General features: G+C 38.1%; 2 protein-coding genes across 7 annotated transcripts in view; one reads left to right on the forward strand and one right to left on the reverse strand.

Annotated features, from left to right (window-relative positions):
- The window catches only part of LOC311265297 (metabotropic glutamate receptor 4-like), a 201695-nt gene extending 197981 nt beyond the window's left edge, over window positions 1-3714 (forward strand). The window contains exon 11 of the mRNA XM_084366789.1: window positions 175-3714. Within this exon, the coding sequence (XP_084222915.1) occupies window positions 175-224 (50 nt within the window). The 3' untranslated portion in view covers window positions 225-3714. The remainder of the gene's footprint in view (window positions 1-174) is intronic.
- The window catches only part of hmga1a (high mobility group AT-hook 1a), a gene marked incomplete at its 5' end in the record, with an annotated part of 280130 nt that overhangs the window by 236423 nt on the left and 17788 nt on the right, over window positions 1-25919 (reverse strand). The window lies entirely within an intron of this gene.

Raw genomic sequence — 25919 nt, forward strand, 5'->3', positions numbered from 1 at the left:
ACTTTTATGATCGGTTCCACCTGCACTCGTTTAATGAAGTCATCCATAAATATAGCTTCCCATCAATCTGGACTCCAACATGTGCTCTGAAAGATTACCGCTTCACTGCCTGTTTAAATCTCACCCGTTGCATTTTTAACCCTTTCCTTCTTTCTCCTACACCTTCACCCACAGTGTTGGCCTCCAAGCAGACATACATAAGCTACAGTAACCATGCCATCTAAGCCAGAGACGAACGTTGGAAGAGGAGAAAAGGGCCTGCGTGAGGAGAAATCACCTGATTCTGGGGAATACTGGGGAAATACTGAAGGACTTCCAAGCTGCTACAGCAGAGAGGACTCGGGTGGAAAGATGGGAATTTGTCACTCCGTAAACAAGAGAGGATGTCATATTTTTCTAGAGAATCAGGTAAAGGCTTGAATGCCAAATTTATGAGAAATTAGTAGATTTGCAGGAAGGAGATGGGAGATGTAAGGGAGATTGGACAGTTAATTTTCCTCTTCCCACCCTTTCTGAGACACAAGAGAGTTGAGCAGTGACATTTCCAGACGCAGGCTGAGTGAACCACCTGGAACCTACAGTATGTTTTCCTTCTGAAGTGTATAGCACACAATGTGAGCCAGCTCTGAGGCTGAATGGTTTGACTCATTTCAACAAAGACAGGGGGAAAAAGGGTTCTGTTTTTGCTCAAGTCTAATGCAGTTGACAAGATCAAACAGTATAAAAATCTAGTCATTATTTTTGGTTACTGTTATTATTGAGGTTGAAAGCTGCAGTACGCTTCAAACTGTACATGCCTTACTACAGAACATTCAGTATCCTACATATCTGAAACTCCAGAAAACAAAGCAGTGGGTCATCCCAGGTTTTTTTTTTTTTATTAATTTTTTTTATATAAATGTTTCATAATGATGCTGACGCCATCATCTTGGCAAAACCTAATGTACAGTCCCAGAGCATGCTTGTGGGAGCATCACGTGTACTGTGCTGTGTTGTCAACGTCTATGGAATGCAACATTTGTCATGGTTGTCATTCACAGTGAAGAAGACATTTTGGATCATTACCCGCTGGGTTACCCTCTGCTGAATTAAGAGTAATCTCAAACATTAAGGGAGCACAAACAAAAACAAATTGCCATGAGGAATACTTTATGGTTTACACCTTATTCCATCAATGTCAGTCAGGACTCGGAGACGTGTCGATGCATACTCTAAACATCTCAGATTTATTGGCCCTTATTTATCATGCGCTTGTTAAAGCCTTTCTGAATTCAAGCCGCTGTTTGATTGTAAGAAATAAAATTCCATCCAAGCCAACATTAAAAGATAGTTCTTTACATATTAATGACACACTTGCATTAGGTATTTCATATTTCACTGTTATTTCCATATTACCCTGTGTTTTCTATATTTGTGTATTTGTATGTTTCAAGATAAAGAATTGAAAAATATTATAATTTTATAAAGTGGAGTAACAGTATTCTGTCCCTAAATGCTTGATTTTTTTAAAGGGATATTTCAACAGATCAGTGTGCTGACATACCAGATTTATTCATTTTAAAGCTTGATGGTACAGTATGATAGATGTGCATACGACAGTATTACTACATAGGAGATCTCCTGTGGTTTGTGATAGATGAATCAGTAATCTGCGTTTCCTGCCTGGAATTTTTTCCACTTCTGGGTCATGAATTTTGAAGCTATGGTGGAAATGATTAATGAGAGTTTTAAAAGTAATTTAGGTACAAAATTAGGCTCATGTAGCTACTCCACTTGAAGTCCCATTTGGAGAGGGTGCATGCTCAGTTTTATCAAACAGCCAAAATGTTTAAAGATAATTAGGTCATTGACATGCATAACATTTACTAAGAGTGTTTAACTTTAAGCAGGCTCAATGTCATCCTTAACACTAACACTATAGCCTCGTTATACTCCATTTAAATGCTGTCCACAATTATTGGGCAGAGTATTTATCGGATCAGTAATTATCAGATTTTCACATGCAAATTGAGCCAAGGCAGATTTTGTTATGGTAAACCTCCATCAACCGACAGGGATGCTTTATAATTGAATTATATATATAATATTATTGAATTCAATAATAAAGTCTCTAGCTCTGTCCAGTTTTTTTTTACTTTTACATGCACGGATGTTGAGTAAACAAGTGAATGGAAATGAAAGTTTAGCATCTAGCGACTCTGAGAACAGAGTTTAAAAGGGCCAGCGGACTTTACACGTATGTTTGTAAAGTGGTCAGAAGCATGACAACAACAGGTAACCTATGTTCTTCTGTGTGTGAGAAATGTGTGAGTACGTAGTTGTTTGCAAACATGTTAACAAGCCTGTTATGTCTCAGGTTTGTATAAGTGTGGGTGATTTTAGATTGAGATTGATCTTGAAGGCATTCACAGTATACTTTCAGAGAAACTTTATCGTCTTGCATCTGTTTCCTAAATTGACCGGTGGGATCGCATTACGTGAACATACTGATGAGTGATGTGGCGGATTGGACGAATTACTTTACATGGCTCTTGACATGTTGTAACGTAAGTTAAAGCTAACAGTGTGGCAGATGAGCAGCTTGTGCCAAAAAAGAACTATCTTGATGCAGTATTGTGTTTTAATGGTGCAAATGGAGCAATTCATGGGCTGCTTTAAGTCTTGCTACAGTCTACAGGGCATATCAAATTTAGAAAAAAAAAATGCTATTTATGTTGTGTATCGTGATTGCAAGTGAATAGATCGCATCATTTTTTGGCCTGATCGTCTGAGTATACAGTCTGTTTGTCCTGAAGTCTGCCTGCCCCTTAGTGATCAAAAGATGCTCTATACATCTTTAAATTCCCTCCCTTTGTACAACACACATTAATGGATTTTAACAGTATATTGACAATCTCTCATTTTCTGATCAAAAAGGGGTATGTATAGGTGCTTGATAAATAAGGGCCAGTGCCTTCATTCTGTGCCTCATATCCATTAAACTGCTCCTGCCATTCTTTCCATGGATTCTTCATGGTGTTATTTGTGTTGCATTCATTCTGTTCCACATAATGAGAAGAGAGGACTCAGTGTACAATTTATAATTAAATGTATAAACTCCATTTCTGTCTGCAGTCTCTAAAGTATTTGTCATAAACAGTAACTCTGGAATTTGTCTCATTAGATGTTATCCTCAGCAATGCAAAAATATGTATGTTGCATGTCAAAACTCATAACAAATCATGTGAACAATTTGAGAGAAAGGTATAATGTCCAGAAGGAAAACTACTGCAGAGGATTATAAATAACTAATATTTTTTGGTTGAATCTATGATTCTCTCAGCGCTCAGCTTCAACAAAAGTCTTGGGTGTTGCCGCAAATGTTGTTTTTCTCATCGTTTGATAGTATCGTTTGTGGGATTGTTTGTGTTCGTGAATATGATGATTTACCGCTATTTTTGCCACAAACCCCCCTTTTTATTTTTCTAAAACACTTTGTCTGTGTTACAAAATAGAATAAGTAAGTGCTGACTGAAATTAAATGGCAAGTTAATGTACGTTATTAAAATTGATTGAACATGTCTGCTTTATGTACTGAATTATTTAAAAAAAAAAAAAGAAGAAAGTTAAAAAAGAATTACAGTGCCTGGATATTTATGAATTATCTAAAAAAAAAAGAAAAATGTGTAGAGCATGTTCATTTTTATACAAGATATTTCTAATAAAAGACTGTTTTGCTAATAAAGTGTTGCTGCTTCTTCTTGGTTTGCATGTTTCATTAGCAATTTCTTACACAACAATGTATATTTCACCTTCTCTTCCGGGGCAACAACCACAAATATCATCATCAGTAATCGTTATTACTGTATAACTGCATTCTCAAGTTACTATAATATGGGAGACCAGGAAAATGGCCTGCTACATGTGGGTTGGGAGATATGTTAAAATTTTGGAGGAGCTAGTTGCAAAAAAGAAGACAAAATCACCAGTTTGGGATTTTTGGGGGTTTTAAACCGGACGTAACTGGAAGCAATTTGCCTTCTCTGCAAACATATGGTACCAGCAAAGGACTCTAACACTACCAATCTGCACGAGCATTTGTGAATACACCATCCAGCTGAGTATGTTACGCTTATACCGAGAGATGCCTGGCTCTCACCAGACAAGTGCCTCATGTGGATTTGTGCCTGAAAAATACGGATACAAAATGCTGCACATTGCATTTGTCTTTGTTTGACATTGGAACAAGCTATTAACAGGTAGAACAGTTATTCCAATTATTGTTATACTTGTAAATCAGTTGATTAATCAATTGAAAGCACTATTTTCATTATCTAGTAATTGTTTAATTATTTTATGAGCCAGAAACTCCAAACCCTCCAGTGTTTGGATTTGTTGATTGAGATTGGAGGACTGACATTGTCCAGTATTTTCTGACATTCTGTAGACTAAATGATGAACCACTTGATTGAGAAAATAATTGGCAAAATAATAAACAATGATGCACTCGTTCAATAGAGAGAATTGGTGAAGTGTTAGTGACTAACCACCTTTTGTCATAATGGCTTTAATTGAATGGCAAATTCAGGTTATGTGAATGCACCGGGACACTGGTGGATAATCTATAAAGATAGGAAAGTCACATTCAGATCACATACAACATCTCATATTGGGATGGCCCAGAGCTAAGACATCCTTTGAAAGAATCAGGATTTTCCGTCTCGTCACCGTCCCTGCTGAATCATAAAGCCATGTGATTTGCCAGAGGAGAAGCTGTCAAGGGGCTGGAAAAAAATTGATTTCACCATCAGTCAAAAATACGAAATTAAAAAGTAACACGGGGAAGATGCCAAGGCCACTGTTGAGCTGTGACTTATTTTTCAACATGCCCCTGTGTAATTATATTGACAACTATGCAGAAGCTGTCAAACATGAACACATCCAATTTAACATGGAATTTACGATGCTGCAAGTGTAACGTGAGTTTCGCCAGTAATCAGGAGGGCCGCAACCTTAACCTCGATCTAATTATGGATCAATATGTTCAGGTACGCCTGCAGGATAGGCCTTGAACAAACTGAGAAAATATCACACTAGTCTATCTTTAAAAGCTGACAGGATTATGAGCCACTCCGAATGAAAAGTAAAGCTAGTGAAACTATCTTTACAGTAGATTTACTGCCACCTGGGTGATCATTGATAAGGTACTATCATTAGCCTTCTGTTTTCTAAGTGAATCCCCTGCCCTGCACTATTAGCAACACAGCAATAAATACAAAAATTGTACAGTCTCTCTCTCTCTGTGATATATACGAGAGTGCCCAAGGGAGAAATGTACATTTTTCAAATTCCAATAAAGTCTCTCCTCCCTGCTGCTAACTTCCCCAGATTGCTGCAAACGATATTTCCTGGGTGGTAATAGAGAAACAGGTCTCTCAAACTAAGGGCTGTTGCCATTTTGTTCTGTGAAAGCAAAAATCTTCATTTTCTCCCTCTTTGAGCGAGTATAACCTCCTCACTCATAAACATGATTAATGAATAGATCAACTTGGTAAGAAGTGTGAAGTATGCGTAGAAGTCTGCAGTACATTTGGTTTCCGTTTCTGAATTTACTCCACCTTAGACACACACGCGTAGTTAGAGCACACTTCTTTATAATATTAACAACCGTGCAGTTGTCCCGAGGCATCTTTTAAGAGGTAATCAATCAGTTATCATAGCTTTCAGCGAGCTTCAGTTATAAACTACACTCAACAAAAAGATAATGCACTTCTGTTTTTTCTCCCATCATTCACAAGGTGAGGTAAAGAACAACTTTATGTAGTAGATCCCACTGCAACTGGACAGGTTCATGCTTTAAATCAAGAAAAAGGTCACTCAATAAACCTTTCTCTCAGTAGATAATTTGGACATCCCATAGCAGGAAAAGCACAGATAATAACATTAATGATGGCTTCAATCCATTTAGGTATCTCAGAAAGCAGCAACAGTGAGGATACATGCGTAATTCCAGGGTCCTAGAACTTGAATACCTAATTTGAATGCAGCCCAAATTAATGTTACAAAGCCCAGCTGTGATTTTCCTGCTGTGAAATGTCCAAATGTCTGCAAGAAACCTTTTGGTGCAGTACCATGTTTGGACACCAGGACAAATCATCACCAAAGCCGAATTCGTCACGCCATTTCCAGCCCACTTAACAGTCGACACTCACTGCCATAGCATATTGTCATTTTTGTCAAGGCTGAGGATGAATACTTCTGCCGTGGAAAATTCTCACCGCAGGAAACTGATTCACTTGTCAAGCAGGTGCAGAGTCACTGTGACTGCAAGGAGGCCCCCAAGGGCTGATGATGCAAGACTACTTTAGAGGAAAGTCAGCCCATAATACCGAGGAACCGTTAACTCTTCTACCCCATGCTGTTCACATGTTGTCTGACAACCATCGGGACGTACAGTACATCTGTTTGGAACTGGTATGAGATCATTTGTCATTAGTCATAATAAATAAATTACCAGATGCCTGCCTTCATCGCCTGATGTGTTTTGAAGGCACAGTGGTGACAAAACAGTTAATTACATCAGAAAATAGTTAAAACCCTCTGCTTGTTGTCATACAGAAAAGAGCTGCTTATTGACTCCTCTGTGAAAACTCCATGTCTTATTCATAATTAAATTTAGTACATTTTAGAGATGCACCGATCCGATACTGGGATCGGATATCGGCTCCGATATTGACTAATTAGCTGGATCGGATATCTGATGAATGGGGCCGATCCAGCATACCGATCCAGTCGTTTCATTTTTATTAATATTGGGCGCGGGTGTGACATCAGAGAGAGGCGAGATTGTTGCGGGTGTGAGAAGTGTGTTGCTCAGCTCCAAAGAGTATTATGTTCGTGAGTTTTTGTCAGCAGAAAAGAGTGACTTTAGAAGCCCTGTACACTTCATTCATTCAACAGTAGTATCTGATCGGTATCGGGTATCGGCCGATACGCTCAGCCCAGGTATTGGTATAGGGATTGGATCGGAAAAAACTGGATCGGTGCATCTCTAGTACATTTCTGTCTCAAAGTGATCTGTTCGTCATTACAATGGTCTTCATTCTCATGCTTTAGTCTCGTAACATTAGCACAGTAACACGGGAACTTTTGGGGGAATTTAATATAGGAAATGTTTGGGGAGAGAACGAGAGGATGACGTACAACAAAGGTTCCTCGATGGCTTTGACCCCAATGCGTTGCAATTAGATGGTACACTTGGACCCCTCGGCCATCAGGATGCCCCATTTGGTTACAATTTGAGAAAAACTCTTATTAATGATAATTATTCGTACCTTGCACATGATGCAATTTTGTAATCCATCAGTATTTGTCTGCTAGCAAAGAAAATAGAGTCTTGTTGCCCCTCCTGGCTTCCTCTTATGTCCAGGATGAGACAAGAATCTTGGCTATTGAAACGTAGGCCTGATGTCAGGTGTATCAGCGAGTGTTGGTTGGACATCCGGATCTGTACACGGAACAGAGTAAAAAATGGAAACTCTTGAAGGTTTCGAGTGGAAGCCATACAGACTGCCAATGCTAAAAGCTTTATCGAAGGAAATGCATTACACTCAAATGATGGCCTTCCCATCCACATTCTCTAAGAGATCAACACTGCACTTCTGTTGGACTGAGAGGGTTTAGTTGGTTTAAGAAGAAGGTAGGAGATGCATTACAAGAGCAAGAGCCGCAAAACATGTCTTATAATGAAGGTAACACAGCCTAAAAAGTCCAAATTAGCCTAACAAGATTATTAATCGGCCTAAATGAGCATTCATTAATATTTTCCCATGATGCTGCAACTCTACAGTGGGCTACTTATGCTTATAAGGTACTTAAACTTTGCATTTCCATTTCAATGATGCCATGTTTTGGTGCATTTATGAAATAAAAGAACTAACCTACAATAAATAGAAATAGAGTAGCAATACATAACTGTATAGCAGGCCCCTGTGTTTGTGAAAATGTACAAAATAAAAAGTAGCCTCCTTTGATAATAAATAAAACATATGGCGGCAGCCTTGATTTAAAAACAGTAAAAGTAATAAAAAAGAACACAGGACAGTTAAAATTTTATTTTGATTAAAGTCCATCTCTGTGTGAGTTAATCCTTCTTCTTTTATCCTCAGCCACATACAGCAATCAATCCTGGGGCTTGAGCATAAAACGGAATGACATTAGCTCAGGATCATTCAATTAATCACAACTTGATGGACCAGATACCAATTCTGTGTGAGTAGGCAACGCATTTTTTAAACAGGGATGATGATTAAAAAAAAACAAAAAAAAACATTGTTCCTTTCCATGTAAAATGTCAAAGCCACAGGGAGCCAATGCAGAGAGGCAAAGGAGCCGCAGGCAAAAGAAAACTATATTTTAAAAGAGACAGCTCTTAGATAGATGTTGTGTTTGGTTGCTATGAAGAATGTTGTACTTATATAAAAGCCCTTAATATTGTTAGAATTAATTGCCAACCACTGCTGAACTGTTTCTAAACCTCTGTTAACCCTGGCTACCCACTGTCTATGCTACTCAGGCGGTAAGCAATGAGATTCTGAATTGGATTTTCTCGTTCAATTTTTCATGCATGGTTTATCAGCCCAGGATGCACCGTTCTCCATATCATTTCCTACAAATTACCGAGAAAACGCCACATCCTCTGAATATTTCCCCATTAAATGTAATATTACCACGCCGACATCCCCATTGTGCAAATTAACAAGTACTGCTCATGAGATCATTTGGGGAATACATGCTGAAAATAAAAAGGTTTTCCTCATTTGAAATATCACTTTAATATTTCCACTCTGCTGCTTTAACCAGCGAGTGGGTATTTTATTTTTGTCCCCAGGAGAATACCATTAAATGTGGCCGAGGTGGGTTTTTTTTCTGAATGTGGGGAAGACGCGACACGGGTGCTAAGGCGGTGGTGATTATAGATCGAATTTACCCGCTGCTGTATCGTGGTCCATCATAAAGTACAGTGTGCTGAATGAAATAGGTCAAAAACACTCCTCTCCCATCTCTTTGTGTTCAAACACTCCGTGCTTGTCCCTTTTTGACTCACCCGGTCTCGAGTTGTCCCAACAGCTGTATGCGGGGCTCCATTAATCTGAACACTGCGCACATGTGTCTCACTCAATGTGACTGATGTGGCTTCTGTCAACTAATGCTGGCACTAGACAGGGGTTTACTGTGAGTGATGGAGCTAGAAGGCTGCAAAGCTCTAATAACAAAAGGTATGAAACTAGGCCAGTTGGAACAACCCCGTTCCTATGTAAGACTGCAGTTTCACATCATATAAATAATGCATGCATAGCGTATGTGTTTTGCTGAGTGAAAATAATAGTTCCACGTCCCAAATTACACGTGTGAAGTCATGAACTAATATCTTTTCATGAAATCATCCAGAAATGTTAATAACACTGCATGTATCCTACCTTACACACCTCTTACAATAAGGGAAAAATAAAACACAAAAGACTGCGTGGGGGGGGGGGGGTAGTTTCCTTGGTACCACAATAAATCACAATGACAACCTGTACACTGTTTTGTGGCCCATTACAGCAAGCCTGTAGCAGGAATTTCATTTGGACCTCCCTTGACTGGTCGCAGAAATGTAGTAATCACTATAAAATAATCTTACTCTAGTTTCTTTCTCAAGAAATGCTCTGCCGTCTTTACTGCATGCTTCCTTTACTGCAAGGTGACAATTTTCTCAAGGAAAGTGTTGTTGAACTATAAGATACAACAACATTTCAAGCGCCTAACATCAACCTTCTTCACCAGCTGTAGAAGGTACAGTTAACCTCATTGTACAGAGCACAGGCTTCTGGTAGCACCAGGTATGTGCTGCAAATGTTGATCTTTAAAAACAATCCATTCATCCCTGCAGACACAACTAAACTACACACTACAGTTTGAATGGTAATCCACAAGTGCATTTAAAGTATCCACAACAGAGTGCTTTAATGCGTCATCCATCCAGGATTTGTAGAAATAAAACCAATCCTGTATGCGTAAGTGCATAATTGAGCAGAACTTAAACTGACCAGTGGTGAAATAATTTGAGGAGAAAACAAAATGGCATTTTACTGGATACTGGTATGGTGTAAATATGTATTATTAACTCAACATTTGCCTAGAGCGACTGATGAACATATACTGCATGTGTATTTAGCTTTTCCTGTGTGTTTAAGAGTCTTAGTCATGATGTTGAAATACCCATCTGTAAGGTATTTGGCAAGGAGAGGTGCCACCAGATTAAAGTTTCATCCCAATGTGATGGGGCAGAGTGACATTTAGGGCTGTTCCTGCCTTGGTTTAATACAGGGGAAAAAAAGTCGACTGAGACTTGAAGCACACGACACAACGTGTTTATGAACATATAACCAAAACCACAATCTAACAAAAGTGCTTTTATTGCCTTTACCTAGCCAAATGGGTCACCGCAGTGTAAAATAGGAAAACAAATTAGTACCATACAAATTTTATTTTCAGGAGACAGGTTGTTTTGACCATGAGTCAACATTCTGTCGACAAGCATAAACTAAATACTAATAATAATAAATCTAATGTATTGTAAAAAAAAATTTTTAAAAATGTATAAATGTAGCGTCTAGATCAGCCTTTAAAATGCAATATTCAAAGTGATTATAACAGGTAAAACATACCATGCTAAGCTACAGTAAACGATAATGGGTAATCATATCGTCCATATGCTTGAGCATTCTCTTTACAGATGACTGTGCCTAGTGTTTACTTTGATTAAATCATTAAGTTTTGACATTTGTTTTACTATGACGACGTTGTTGAAAACAGTGGCTGTAGCTATATGGGAATATTTTTGGTTAAGTGTAGAGGGTAAACCATCAACACCCTGCTAATATTCACCAAAATGAGCTGCTCAAGCAGTTCATCTTGAAGGAAAGGCATTAACAGTTTATGCATATCCTCAAATGATTTCTCTCCAGGAAGAAGTGCTTGTTCAATTTGTTTGAGCAAGAGTATCAGCCTGCTTGTTCATAAATGTTTAACGGGCCTGCGTATCCAAAGATGTCAAGTGATATTTTAGCATACATTATATGCGAACAAAAACTTTATTGTGATCGTTCCCAACAAGATGAGGAGTTTGTGGACATGCTCCATCAAACAATCAGATGAAAAAAAAAAAAGCCTCTAGACTGGAATCTGATAATTGAAATTCAAATGAGCACATATCTACTACAAACATTTAAATCACCCGGGAAGAAACTCATTATGCATAATAGAAGCCTTTTCCTGGACCTCAAATAATCTTAACAAACTGCATGACAGCATAATGGAACCCTATTGAGGAAAGATAAATATTCCATTAGCAAGACACTTGGTTCCCTGTTTAAAATTACAGATACAAACACTGCCTACAAGTTTATGCAGCCAACAAATAAAAGCTGGTCACCTGTCTGAAGGCTGAAAGTATATCAACAGTGAAAGGGATAATAATTAAGGAATCTGTGATCGTCATAAAACATATATGCAATTATAATTTGCTGTTGGAAAGTCTCAAAACGGAGCACTCTGAAATAATTCCCTCAATTTTCAAAATAAAAGCTAGCTACAATACAAAACAGACTTAAATTGTGCGTTTTATTGTACACCAGTGGTGAAATGTACATTTAATCAAGTACTCTGTTCATTGGCAAGTATCGGCTGATATTCGCCTTCTTTACTGCCATCTGCCTTTTGGCAAATAAGATGAACTTCAAGATCACATTAAAGGTTGTTTCATACATTTGCATGAGCTAATTTGTGCTCGTTCAAAGATATAGTCAAATAAAGGGCTGAGTGACTTTAAAACAATGTTTTCACAGTGAAGATTTTCTTTGTTTCACTGGCATGAAAGTATGGTGGCCTTCAAGGGGCAAACATGCTGCAACCAAAGAAAAGTTGTGCAAAGAGACAACACACAAGCAAATTTAAAAAACATCTCCGTTAATTTGAATACACATGCATAAAAATGTAGGAAACACACTGCAATTAAATACAACACAACCAAATACACACATGCAACTCAAATACCACAACACATTACAAGAAAGTGCTGCAAATAGAGAAAAAGACAACAGAAATGCTTCCAGAGGACACTGTTGATGAACATGGCTTGGACATGATCGTTGTTGCTACAGCTTGTGACTCATGAGGTTATTTAAGTCAGATGGATGCTTGGCTCACTTTCCATCTAAAGCAGTGGGATAATGTCAGTTCACAACAGAAACGATGCTCCACGGACCTGACTTAAATAACTTAATGAGTGACGAACTGTAGCTTGTGTTCTATTTGCATGTGGTTTTTTTTAAGTTGCAGCGGGTTTGCCCTTGTTGACCACCGTACTAAGGGGAAATAAAGAAAAACATAATAAACATAAAAAATGAAAATTGGTATGAGCATAGTTAGCATATCCTAAATGTTATTGATGAATTGTTAGATGATTTTTGATATTCTAAGCACTTTTTTACAGTTACACTTTTGTACTTATACTTAAGTTGGCTTCTAAATCCAGGACTTTTACTTATAGTAGTATTTTTTTGCTGTAGTACTGATACTTTTACTTATGTGACTTACTTATCCTGATATACCACCAATACTACCGCTGTTATACTTTATTGGACAGTGGTTGGTGTCTGTATATGCTACAACTTCACATCACAGTACACGGAACAGAATCATGTGTACATTAACCATCACTCTTTGTACAATAATGACAGCAAGCTCACACTGACAGGATGACTTAATAGACCTGATCACAGGATGAGACCCCTTGTTTATCTTCAAGTACGCCCAAGCGAGCATGTGTGTGTTTGTGTATATAGAAGCAGGATGTGCATTTGTGCGCATGCCTGAGGAATAACAAGTCAGGTCCTAACCACACTGTGGAGTCTGTCTTTGTGGATTTGCAGTAGTCTGTCGCTGGTGAGGAGATGCCGATCAAACGTGAACATGCCCTGACAGGAATTTAGTAATATTCCCCCCTGCTATTTTTAACCAGTCTTCACAGCGGTGTGTGCTGTCTTTTTCTGTCCTGTTTGCACATCCTCATCTAGCTGGATCAAACACACATACCGACAATATGTAGGGTTGAACCGGCCAATATCCTGCTCATTTAACACTCATATTATTTGTATGCATTACATGTCATACATACATGCCGTCTGTCTTTTTTTTCAAATTACAAATGTCACTGCATGTTTTGTGTGGACGTGTATGGCTGCTGCTACCCTGGTGACACTATTACAGCTCATGATTTAGGACTGTCAAGAGTCTTTGCCATTATTCTTGTCATACACACCGGATTCCCTGCTCATTCCTCTGCTTCACCTGCCCCACAGTAGGTATTTACGTGTTCAGTTAGCGGTGCTACTGAAGGGGTCGGGCCCATATGTCTCCCTGAACCCTCTGAATAATTTAGCCCAACAGCCATTCCTATAAAAACCCCATCTATATTAATGAGCAGCCTCCAACCATTTGGATCACTGCATGAACGTTGTGGTCCCTCCATCATGCTTGAGGTGTCGCAGAAGGCCCGCCTTTACCAGACAATATCAGGCAGTGTATATGACAGGTAGATACAGTGTGATAAACTGGTTTGTTGAATTTAAAAAAAAAGAAATCACACTTCATCCCATTTGTCAACAAGATTCTGCTTTCACCTGAAGTCACAGACACACAGATCCTCTCCTACACAACTCAACCCGTTGCGCGGCAGCCATTTTATATCCTTCATCAAAAACGTTTGGTTCGATCCAGTTTTTGACCAGCATGAATGAAAGTTCACACGTGGGAATGAGGTTTACTGCCACGGCTGAGTAGCAATTTCTGTGGTTACTCACAAGAAATGTAATAACGTGAGGTGCTCAAAAAGAAAGAAAGAAATTGAAGCGGCCAGGGCCTGAGTTGAAATAGGGTTTATTATTTTAACTTTTTTTATTTTCTTCCACAGAAAATGTTGGGAATTCATCTGCGTTGCTGTAATTTTTAGCAATAAAAAAGTTATATATACAGAAATATGTAATATATTTTGATTTAAAATCTTTTTTTTGTAATTGCTTTGAGAGTCTACAGCACATGTAAATCCCACTATTGCCTTCACTTTCTATTACTGGAAGCATTTCATTATTGCAGATGGACCCAATTTTATTTTATCATATTTTATTGTCATCATTTTCACATTTGCTTTGTCGTCCTTTTTTTTTATATATTCTGAATCATCTATTCTTTTAATCTAGTTTTTATGTCACTATATTACAGTCTACACTTGTTCTGTTATTTTTTGCCTTGCCAGTCATCTGGGAAGAACTGCACTAACCTGTGTGCAAGGTGCTATTCAAAACTAAAGTTTGATTGATAGATTGTTTTAATTTATTGTAAGATGTAGTGAAGCCACACATTTTACAGGACTGCAAATTCCATGGTAAGTCGGTGGTAGTTACCAATAATAACATATAATGACATAATAATAATGACATTCATACATACATTAAAAACATTATAATATCCGCTATTTTCCAATGAGCAGGTAGTAAATAGTTCGCAATTTCTTTAATACATTATGACATTTAATACAGGAAACTTGCGACTGTTTTCAGATCTATCTATCTATCTTTTCATTTCAAATTAGTTTCTGTTTAACTTATGAAGGTTGGTATATGTTTTACATTTTTAAAATGTACAATTTCACTAATTTCCATCACCTCAGCAGGTAAGTCCAACTTGAAAAACTTCCTAAATGTCAATTCTTTTATAGGTGGCCACCATAAATTGTTAATTACCAACAAATACAACTTCAAGATCAAAAATCAAGAGTAATTTCCCATTTTTAAACATTTCATTCCTTAATTGCCAATTGCAGCCGGCTTAACACAACTCATGTTGACCCTCTTATAATATTGAGAAAATACATAAGCAAATAAATTAATGACAGGAAAAATAGTCATTATTCACAATCATTTAAGTACCTGCATATAATATCTGTGTGCTTGTGAGAGTGTGATGGCGAATTGTTGATTTGGTGAGAATGTGTGGTTGAAACATGTATTTCAATTTACTGACCTGCAGACGTTTGGCAGAAACTAGTTGAAGGTTTTAACGAGGTATTTATTAACTGCTTGTTGAAAAATAGCAAAATACTATTATTAAATAATATAGGGGAAATTTTCAAAACATTTTGAGGTAATCACTGTGTAAATGTGGCAGCAATTTTAAAGAAATGTCAAATATGTTGTTTGGTAATTACCATCTACTTACCATGAAATTTCAGGACCGCCAATTTATGTGCATCATTGCTACGTGTGTGTAACTATTTTTCTTTGGATAAGCAAACACAACCTTTTTTACACTTAGTGACATCAAATCTGGATTGAAAACTCTTGAAACCAGTGTTCTCCTTTTTATTATTCCGGCCCCGTACAATATGCCTCAGTGATTTGTATTGCAAAAGTTATTAAATCAAGAATACACGGTCCCCATCTCTGTTGAACTACTTGGCATTTACTGGCGCCTATCCTCTGTTGGTTCACAAGTGAGCCAACTACTTCCTCAACATGTAGCTTCACAGTTCCCCAGCGTACTAAGGTGTTGATTAGGATGCAAAATAGATAACACATCGTGCCGGAATTTTACCCCAGTGAAACATCCATAACTGCGAGTCAAAAACAAAGCCAATCTACCCGCTGGACTGTGAGGTCATGGTCCAGTGGCAAGAAGTTAACTGTACTCAGGGATCAATTTACTTTTCATCAGCGCTCACTTTGAATCGTTTATGGGAGTTTGGGATATCTCCTCTGTTTTCTCTCCACAGAGCAGAAATGAGCTGGATTTCATTTGTGCAACTAATATGCATGTCCAACACCATCAATCCTGCAGAACGAGTGCTGAAATATACAAATATGAGGGCTGCTTTGTTCAAGCAGATTCAAATCCAAGTAATTACTTCAAGAGGGAGGAGGATATTTTTCTTGACATGAGACGCTGGTGTGGAATTAACCTTCCTCTCTCATGTGTCTGATAAAATAACCTCCCTGCCTTAATTTCTCACTTTTCCGGCTTCAATCCGGCTTGAGAAACAAGAACATGTACATTTACCATTGCATATACAGTAAGAGACATTTCTTATCATTCCTCATGTGCCCTGAAATGTTTGCTTCTTGAAACATGAAAACGGATTAACTCAAAAATGTAACCCCTGATCTATTACATCATTCATGGTATTGGCTGTGAAATACTGCTGAAGGTTCAACAAATTTCCACTCGTAATGCCTTTATGATGTCTCAGGCTCAAACAATGCTTTGGTATGAAGCCATTGTAGGGGGAAATCAGCTATTGATCACCACCAGTTGGTGAATTGCTTTGAAATGAAGATGAAAGAGCAGTACTGTGCAGAATTAGTCTAACTGCCCTACCCTTTCAATCTCTCGCTCCCTTTCTCTTGTTCCAATAAACATCCAATAATACTGTGCCATTCCTCAGCAGAGCATCTGCTGCCACGGCCGGCCATTTGTCTTTATGGTTGGTGATTCACTTACCAGGGGGAGCGGTGTATAGCCCAAACTTTCATCAGGAGAAGTGTGGTTTTTCATTTGAGAGTAAATGAAATGAATATAGTAAATGAATAAGCCAAAAATATGAAAATGGAACAAAAAGAAAAAATGAAAAACTCCTTATGGTTAACCACAGAAATTCCTCCACTGCACGCCACAATAATGGTTTTTGTGTATGGAGCAGTTATTCACTGTCAGGACGCAACAGCTTGCATGTAAGTTGCGTGGCTGCCATCCAGTGAAACAGTTTGCGTTCCTGTGTACCACCTGTCCTGTCTGTGTGATGGTGACATATCTATTAGAAGAATATGTGCTTGCCCTGGAGATTATTCCTCAATGCATTTTGGCATCTGCAGTCAGAGTAAAACTGCTGTAATCACCACGCTGTGTCAACACAGAAAACGCAGTCGCTGGCCTTTCTTCCGCTGACAAAAATTACCATGACAAGAATCTCCTCGGGTGGGATGGCAGCATTATTATTCTCCCTGAACTCACATTTTGCCGTCAAGCGGCGTTTGTAATTGTGGACTGTAGATCTTGTGCAGCTTTACAACAAAAGGAGCAAAAGAATGAGCTTCCGGACGGTGGATGGATAAAGGTGATATAATACAGGGTGTATCAGGTCTATGCAACAGCTTCAATTGCCAAATGCCCCTGTAAGCTTTACTTATTAGTGACCTTGCTCCAACAAAGATATTTTTATCCCCCAAATGGTTATGACGAGAAAACTGTTTAAGGAAGGCATGATACATTATAAATGAGGACAATTACTCACTCTAAAGACTGACTTTGAGGAGTAAAATATGCATATGTCAGTATGTACTGTATTTCACAGCTATAAAGTCCACCGTAAAGAGGCTGTTTCCTTTAATAGATTTTGCTACTGCAAATCACTCAGTCATGACCTTTTTTTCTGAGTGGTGCTTCATTTAATGTACATCTCTGTAAAGAAACATCATGATTCAATCTTCACTTTCAATAAATGGGAATCATTTCTGCACCTCCAGCATCTCCTGTTTCCTCCAGAATCGATGCCATGTCAGACTCAATTATACACTTACAAAGAGTAAAAGAGAAGAAATATGACGTTTTGCTCAGTCACTTTGTCAAGAGCAACTTTGCTCAGAGGGGCAATTTTACCTATCAACAGAATGTAAAGATGTCTATGTGCCATGTTGCAGAGAAGCTAGCCTGTATATGAAACATGTATTGAATGTTCTAGGTTCCTGTACAGAAAAGCTCCTTGACATGGTGCCAGTCAGCAATGGGAAGGCTGACACCATCACAGAGGCCATCTGTGAGGTCATTGCAAGTGCTACCAGCAGCTTGTACATTTGTTTTAGGGACAGAAGGTAAGGTGCTGCTGTGATGACAGGAAAGAAGTAAATATGATTAGTTTTAAGCAGAGCCAAGTACTGAGCTTAATGTAATCTGTATCTTTAAGGACACCAGAACAGCGTTGCCAAACAGCTGACAGACTCCTGGCCCCATCTCAAGTCTGCACACCGCCTTGCTCTGGCGTGCAAGGATGCTGCAGACAAAGGCCCTTCAGGAAAACATTTCGAGTGCACCTGCAAGACCAGCTTCCTCTGTCCAAGGTGTGAACAACCTGAACTTTACTACAAGAAATACATTTTCAGCATTTCTTTTTGGTAGCATCTTCCACTGCACTCTCTGAAGCTTAGAATGTATGTGTTCTTTGTTCATTCGGAGGTAAAAGGACACAAGATGGCTGTCCTAGGACACAGCCATTTCAACAAGGACCCTGTAGCAAAGGGCCAATACAATGTGCCAAGTACAAATGCGTGGTTGCCATCCACCTTCAGCCAGACGTCCTCCCCCACCTGACATCGCTTCTGAAGTCATTCCAAAATTTTTGGGCTATTAAGGAACAGGTACATTGACTTTGAATGAATAACTAAACACCACTTTGTCTGTGGACTATTCCTCTGTTCCTTCAATATTTTAGGTGCCTGTCACAATTGAGACGATTCAACAAATCTTGGAGGCAAGGGATGAGGAGCTACCAGCATCTATCCTCAGTGAGCTGGGAGTATGGTTGAAAAGTCTAAACATTTAAGCAGAGGAGGAGAGGAGGAAACACATTGAGTGGGATGGAGATATTGACCAAGCCCCGCTTTGGACCAGTTTTCACACAAAGGTACTGAAGTACTCAAACAAACAATACAAACTTGAAAAATGGGACCTGTAAAAATGAGCTGATTTTAAAGTTGTGATTTTTTGTACCGTTAAGCCACTTGTAAAAGGGCCGTATAAATACAAGCTCAAGAGAGGATGGAAGATAACTGCACTGGAAATGTAAAACTGCTGCTGTAGATGAGGACATTTTAAAAACAGTGAGCCAATTTCAATGTGCATATTTCGCAGGGTATGTCAAGGATAGTTGCAAAAGCAAATTAATGTTTGATAAAATTCTTGAACGTTAATTGTGGGTTGAAAAAACCTTGCCCTTAATGAAAAAGCTTGCTCTTTAAAGCTTCATTCAACTAGAAGAAGTCACAGTTTGAGGTAATGAAAGAGCTGGGCTCTGACTTTGATGAACTGAAGTTTCTCACAGCTCTCTGCCTTTGCATTGACAGTTCCAGTGACAACTGGACTGCGAAAGAGACTTCTCAGCCAGGAACATGGTAAACCATGCTATTATTCTTATGTTTCCATCTGTATCTTAACTATCATGTAGGTATGCACGCCACCAAGTAACATTATTTCACATTTCTAATTGAAAATGGCGGTACTTATGTGATTATTCTTAAGTAGATCAAGGCATACCTCAGAAACAGGCTACAGAGACAAAGCCTGACAGCCTGTATGCAGATCAAAACAAATGGACCCCCCATGGCTGAGACTGACTACCAGAAAGTCCTGGAGGTTTTCTTTGAACGACCAGAAGAATGGCGTGTAATGAATCAACATGCAGTCTGTGCTGCAAAAAAGCGAGGGCCCCATTTCATTAGTTTATGTTCTCTCCCTCATGAGCACTGGTCTGAGAAGAGACTGGATACAACATGGTAGCAATCCTGTGTTGCCTGCTTCATCTAACCATTTTTTTTCTGACTACAGTGCCCATGAAGTAGATGACACGATTAAAAGAGATTTTTTTGCAAAGCCTTAAAGTGATTAGTTTGGACCTCTATTTTACAAAGTGGACAATCAGGACTTAATTACGTTTACGATTAAGTGTTTTTGTGGAGTCCAAAAACTTTGATATTATTCAGTTCAATTTATTTTCCTGCTGTTGAAATTTGTCCAGTATTCCCAGGCTGTAAGAATCAGTAGTCAAACAGGACTTTTTTTGGAGAATGCAAAAATGTATTTATCTTCATTTCATTTAAATGCAGCATTCATGACAGAACAATGATGATGATGATCTATCATTTATGGTGCTCGGTGTAACTAGCTTAAGTCAGTAACACAGTATCCTGATAACTGATGCACTGGCAGGCTGCTGGCAGCACCTTAAAGGCTGTAGAAGCCTTAGCTAAGTGGACTAACAAATAGTAATGGTGTCCATAGCATTCATTCGATAAAGTCACTAACCCAGATCTTCATAAATGTATGATACACCGTACCAATCGATCTAAGAAAGCGGATTAGTGTCCTGTTACCATGGAAAACGCTGGTTCCGCTTAAGTGACACGACACACCATAAGTCATGCACCTAATTCGCGCAAGGTATCATGGGGACTACAGTACAAGTGAAGTGGATATGGCCCTACCTTAATTCTGACATCAGTCTGTCCCTAGCCTGCACCAGGTCCTCCTCATAAAAGACACTCAGTCGCCAGCCCATGCCTGTCAAAAGACAAATTCCACGATGGCCTGACAAGATTTTAGGGAAAACCGTGCTGACAAAGACACCTGCAGTACGTGATAAACCATCCATTTATAGTTTGTTTATTAGACATATCTGAAAATAGTAACCATCTCCTCAGGCTTTACCAGTGAGAGGGAGGAAGTGGCAATATTCTGATGCTCCTCAGCATGACGCAATCTGCCACTGAGTATGTGTGGCAACTCTGTATATTGAAAGTACGCACAGTGACAAAAGCAAACCTAGAGAAATAGATGTGATTATATCTTCCAATTTCATGCTGATAAACTGCAATCGGGTATTTTAAACAGTTATTATTATAGCGGGACAAATAATTTCTCATGGCAACATAACATTCTACACGCACAGGAAATGAGACATTATAAAAGCTTTTTTATTAAAAAATGTTGAGAGAAGAGCTCAATGAAATTCATTGAAATCAAATGAATATTGATACTTGACTATTTGTATTTGTACTATTGGATCTAAATGCCTAAATAGACCTACTTTGTGATGTAGGTTTACTTTTATGGCATTTTTGTACAAAATGTATGAATAAGTTTGCACTCACTATTGTTCGATTTGAAGGCCTGAATAAATAAATCTTTTTTATGAAGTTCAGTGTCTGTTTTATCTATTTATTTTAGTCTCTTTAGGAATAACCACAGGTTGTTCAGTAGATAATTGAAGCATATATCTGCATTTTCATTGTCAGTCATCCCATTTTTTGCCCCTGTGAATGAGGTTTCCTGTGGTAAACCTAATGTACCATATTATGTATCTCTTGCAATAAAAGCTAATGTCTAAATCTTTTTATTAAGTCAGCCAGCAGCTAGTTTGAAACCCTTCAGTCCTGGATAAAGCAAGGATGAAGAAAATGGTAAATCAAATCACACAACATTTAAATGTCTTACTTGAAAAGGAAACAGTGAGAATTAATGTAAGACAAGTTCTCTCCTGTACACCTGCACTTAGAAATCGTGTTTTTGATTATCACTGATTTACTTAAAAGAAAACAAAAGCAAAAAGTAAAGAGTGTGGATTCCAGTCTTTTTCCAGAAGGCCTTGTCTTGTCTCAGAAGAAAAACTCATATTTATTGTTGTTTACAGGGATGTATGAGGGATAAGGAAGCTTTGGAGTCCATTTTGTAGCTGCAGGTGGATTAGTATGTGTTTGCAAAGCCTTTCATTGCCCTGAACTCCAGGAAAGATGAGAAGATGAAATATCTCACCACATGTTGCAAAATTAAATACAACCCACAATGACACACAAGAGAACTCCCACCTGGGGCTTAAGACAGCACAGCAAGAAATGAAGACACGCATGCCACCGAAGGCTTAATAAACAGGAGCAAACAAACCAACTGTATAATCAGCAGAAAATAGACGTATACCTTGCTTAACATAGCTAATTTGGGTGATGCTAATCTTGCACACTAATCTGTAAAATATTAATTTCTCATCATCTGCTGCCTTAATTCATTTCTGCATACTTGATAACAAGAGTTCTTGGTTTATTTATCATCTTTTTTTGAGCCCGGGTTTGCCTCTAAATTTTAGAAACTAGACCTTAACTTCACCTTTCCAAAAAGGGATAAATACTTCAAACATATTCCACAGCTGTGCCACCAAAGTGTTATTACTTTGGATCCTCCTTTGATGCATGATGAGGTCACAGATTTGGTTTTCGTCTGCACCAAGTGAGTCACTCAGCACTTAACCATCATCTTACAGTCCTGTTGAAGTACTCTTTTAATCATCACACGGGCTGTATGCTATTTTCATGTATGTTGTTACATTTTTCGATCCTCACAGATGCAGTGCATTAGGCTTGTTTGGAGCTTGGGCTTCTTTTATAGTGAATAATGGCTTTGTGCACAGGGAAAGAATCCAAGTCCTGCCAATAAAGTGGTGGAGGTATATCATAGCCCTCATTAAGCAGAGCTATTATGAACCTGCTGGTGCACAGTGCCACTAGACAGGATGAAAAACTGTCTCTCTGGACCTGAATTCCTCTGGCCTGAGTGAACAATGCAGCTTTCCTCTCCTCCCTTAAAATCATTTCAGCAGCCCTAATAAAACGGTTGTATATTCATGGTGTGACATTTCGTTTTAACTATCAAACCATCAGCTCCAGGTTTCTCCTATTTAGAAAAGCAAATGTGAGGATTCCCTGCAATTGGCTTGATACTGAATATCCCATTTTAATGGAGGCACATTATTTTCCAAACACAAATAGAGAAAACATTTCAGAAAATGGATTGCTAGTCACTTTTTATAACCACTGACAGCATGTTATGTAGAATGAATTTGAAAATGTGACAAATATGTCAAATAGGATTGTATTGAATTTGGATGTTTTTGCAGAAGATTGAACATTTTGTGAACTTTGTAAATCAAAGTTTAAGGTGCCATATAGTACCACTTAACTGAGCTTACAAAAACAAAATTCTCTGCTCACCATTATGGAGAAACATTAGGTTTTTTTCTTCACACAAGGTTTTAAGCCAAGTACCCAGATGGACCCATGTATCTAAATATAGCTGCCTCAATGCGCCAATATGTCTAATTTTCAAACTAGAAGATACAATGATATACTGTTTATGATACACACAAGCCTGTTTTTATCACAACAACAGTTCACCCTTTAATAAAGAGAACAAGGCAGAAAGGGGTAATAAAGGGAGCAAACATCACTGTCAATAGTCTCACAGAGCTCATTATGATTCACAAGTAACAATCAACCTGATTTTATTGTATGACCATATTCCTGCCTGGCTAATGCTCTGACACAACACTGCATCGATATCTGGGCTTAACCTCATTCACTGGGACTCACATGAACATTAACATTATCATTAACCTTTTGTTTTTTTTTTGTTTTTTGCTTTAGGATTTTGTAACTATTTGTCATTCTCACACTACTCTGTTTATGGGACTGCAGTCAAAAACTTTATTTGTCAATCTGGACTATATAAAATCAATAGGCCCTGCCAAATCGTATACTCAATAAGCACCTAAAATAACGCTAACAAACAACAAACATTATTGTTACAGGTCAGAGTTGCCCAAAAGGATTACACTGCAGCCATTGCAGTCACGACACAGTTGCCAGCTGAGGCTATTTCTTGGACTGATTCCAAAACATTTGTAGTATGTAAGTATGAATTATTTACACACCAAAACATGTAGATATAAGGCCCAGGTGTAAAAATACTGGAATTTTCCGTTAATAATGCAGGTGTAATCAGACAAATTCTTATTATAAACTGCATACTGTATACTGACTGTGTTGTCATTAGCGTTGTACAATAAAGTAAGAAGCATTGTCACATTGGCATTGTTTTTTCAGAACAAACTTGAATCGCTGGCATGAAAAAAGGATTGAGTTTTTATTTGAAACTAGAAAAATTGTATTTCCTGCAAAAAATACAGTGTGAATGCTGACAGCTGAAGGGATTTTGAAAAAAACTGCTGCATATGCAGAAATGTGAAAAATAATTACCTGAAATGCATAAAACTATAATGCATAGCACTACACTGCTGAAAACCCTCATGTAGTAGTAGTAGTAGTAGAAGTAGTAGTACAAGTAGTAGTAGTAGTAGTAGTAGTAGTAGTACAAGTAGTACTATCAGTAGTACAAGAAGTAGAAGAAGTAGCAGAAGTAGAAGTAGAAATAGAAGTAGTAGTAGTAGTAGTCAAAGTAGTAGTACAAGGAGCAGTAGTATTAGTAGTAGTTGAAGTAGTAGTAGTTGTTGAGGTAGTAGTATTAGTAGTAGTAGTAATAGAAGAAGTAGTAGTAGTACGAGTAACAGTAGTAGTAGATGTTGTAACAGAAGTAGTAGTAGTAGAACAAGTAGCAGTAGTAGTATTAGTAGTTGTAGTAAAAGTAGTAGCAGTAGTATTACAAGTAGTAGTAGTAGTAGCAGTAGTTGAAATAGCAGTAGCAGTTTAGGTAGTAGTAGTAGTAATAGAAGTATAGTAGTAGTACAAGTAGTAGTAGCAGTAGTAGTAGTTGTAAGAGAAGTAGTAGTAGTTTAGGTAGTAGTAGAAGTAGTAGTTGTAATATAAGTAGTAGTAGTAGAACAAGTAGCAGTAGTAGTAGTAGTTGTTGTAGTAAAAGTAGAAACAGTAGTTGTTGAAGTAGTAGTTGTAGTAGTAGTGGTAATAGAACAAGTAGCAGTAGTAGTAGTAGTAGTTGTAGTAAAAGTAGTAGCAGTAGTATTACAAGTAGTAGTAGTTGTAGTAGTAGTAGTAGTTGTTGAGGTAGTAGTAGTAGCAGTAGTAGTAGTAGTACAAGTAGCAGTAGTAGTAGTGGTAGTAGTTGAAGTAGTAGTAGTAGTAGTACAAGTAGCAGTAGTAGTAGTAGTTGAAGTAGTAGTAGTAGTAGTACAAGTAGCAGTAGTAGTAGTAGTTGAAGTAGTAGTAGTAGTAGTAGTAGTAGTAGTACAAGTAGCAGTAGTATTTAGTCTCTAGTATAGTCTAGTATTTAGTATAGTTAGTGAGAATGCTGAAGGCATTTATAGAAAGTATCTGTATGGCAGTGTTAAATATTCAGTGTTTACACTCAAAGACCATTGGAGCTAAACAAGTTGTGAGCGTAGTTAATATCACAGAATTGTGTTCACAGGTTTATTCCACAACATTATAGCTAAACGTTTCCGGTGTAGTTGGGTATACAGTTCAAGTTGCTTATTAACATACTTAGAGGTCTTTCGTTAACATATTTAATGATACAATGTAAATGTGTTTCTCTTATGTATAAAAAGTGTATCTGTTCTCTCTATTTGTGTTACACAGTATAACAAAGCACTCTATGAGGAAGAGGAAAAACATTTTTAGCACAAGCGTGCGTGACCTGCATGGACTGTGCTCTGCTATTTGGTGCATGAAGATAACTGAAGCTGTATACTAAGAAAAACTAGTATGGACTTTGTTTGCCTTATTATAAAGAAATGTGTCGACTGTGTCAGCAGTGAGTCATTTAACCTTTTCTAAATGTTTGAAGCGCAATATTCACAAGACCAGTTAGTGAGAATGAATTATTTGACTCACATCTGCTCTCAACAATCCCATCCGAGCAAGTGGTTGCATATTTTTCAAACAGCTCTAAATAAATGCTGAACACAAAACTCTCCGGTAATCAATATTTCAGGACATCTGCAGTGCTCTCTAGATGTCACATTAATATAAATGCTATTGTTGCATAATTTTGTTTTGGAAAAGATGCAACACAAAAAGAAATAACCATGTCCATGAGTTCAGTCTTGCAACTCAATATTCAGAAAGAAGGTTTAACACACATCAAAACAGGCTGAGGGTCCTGGAAGGTCACAGTGGTCAAAACTGAAAGAAAACTTGCATCTTTGGGGCCCTCGTGCTGAGATCTTGTACGGGGCTTTTCTCCATTTTGACCTTATTACCGTGCCCTTTCAAAGCGTAACAGACAGACTATGGCTCACCTCTCAGGTGTATTTACTTTGTAAGGCCTCC

The sequence above is a fragment of the Pagrus pagrus genome (genome assembly GCF_965226575.1).
Source record: "Pagrus pagrus genome assembly, chromosome: 11".
NCBI classification, from domain to species: domain Eukaryota; kingdom Metazoa; phylum Chordata; class Actinopteri; order Spariformes; family Sparidae; genus Pagrus; species Pagrus pagrus.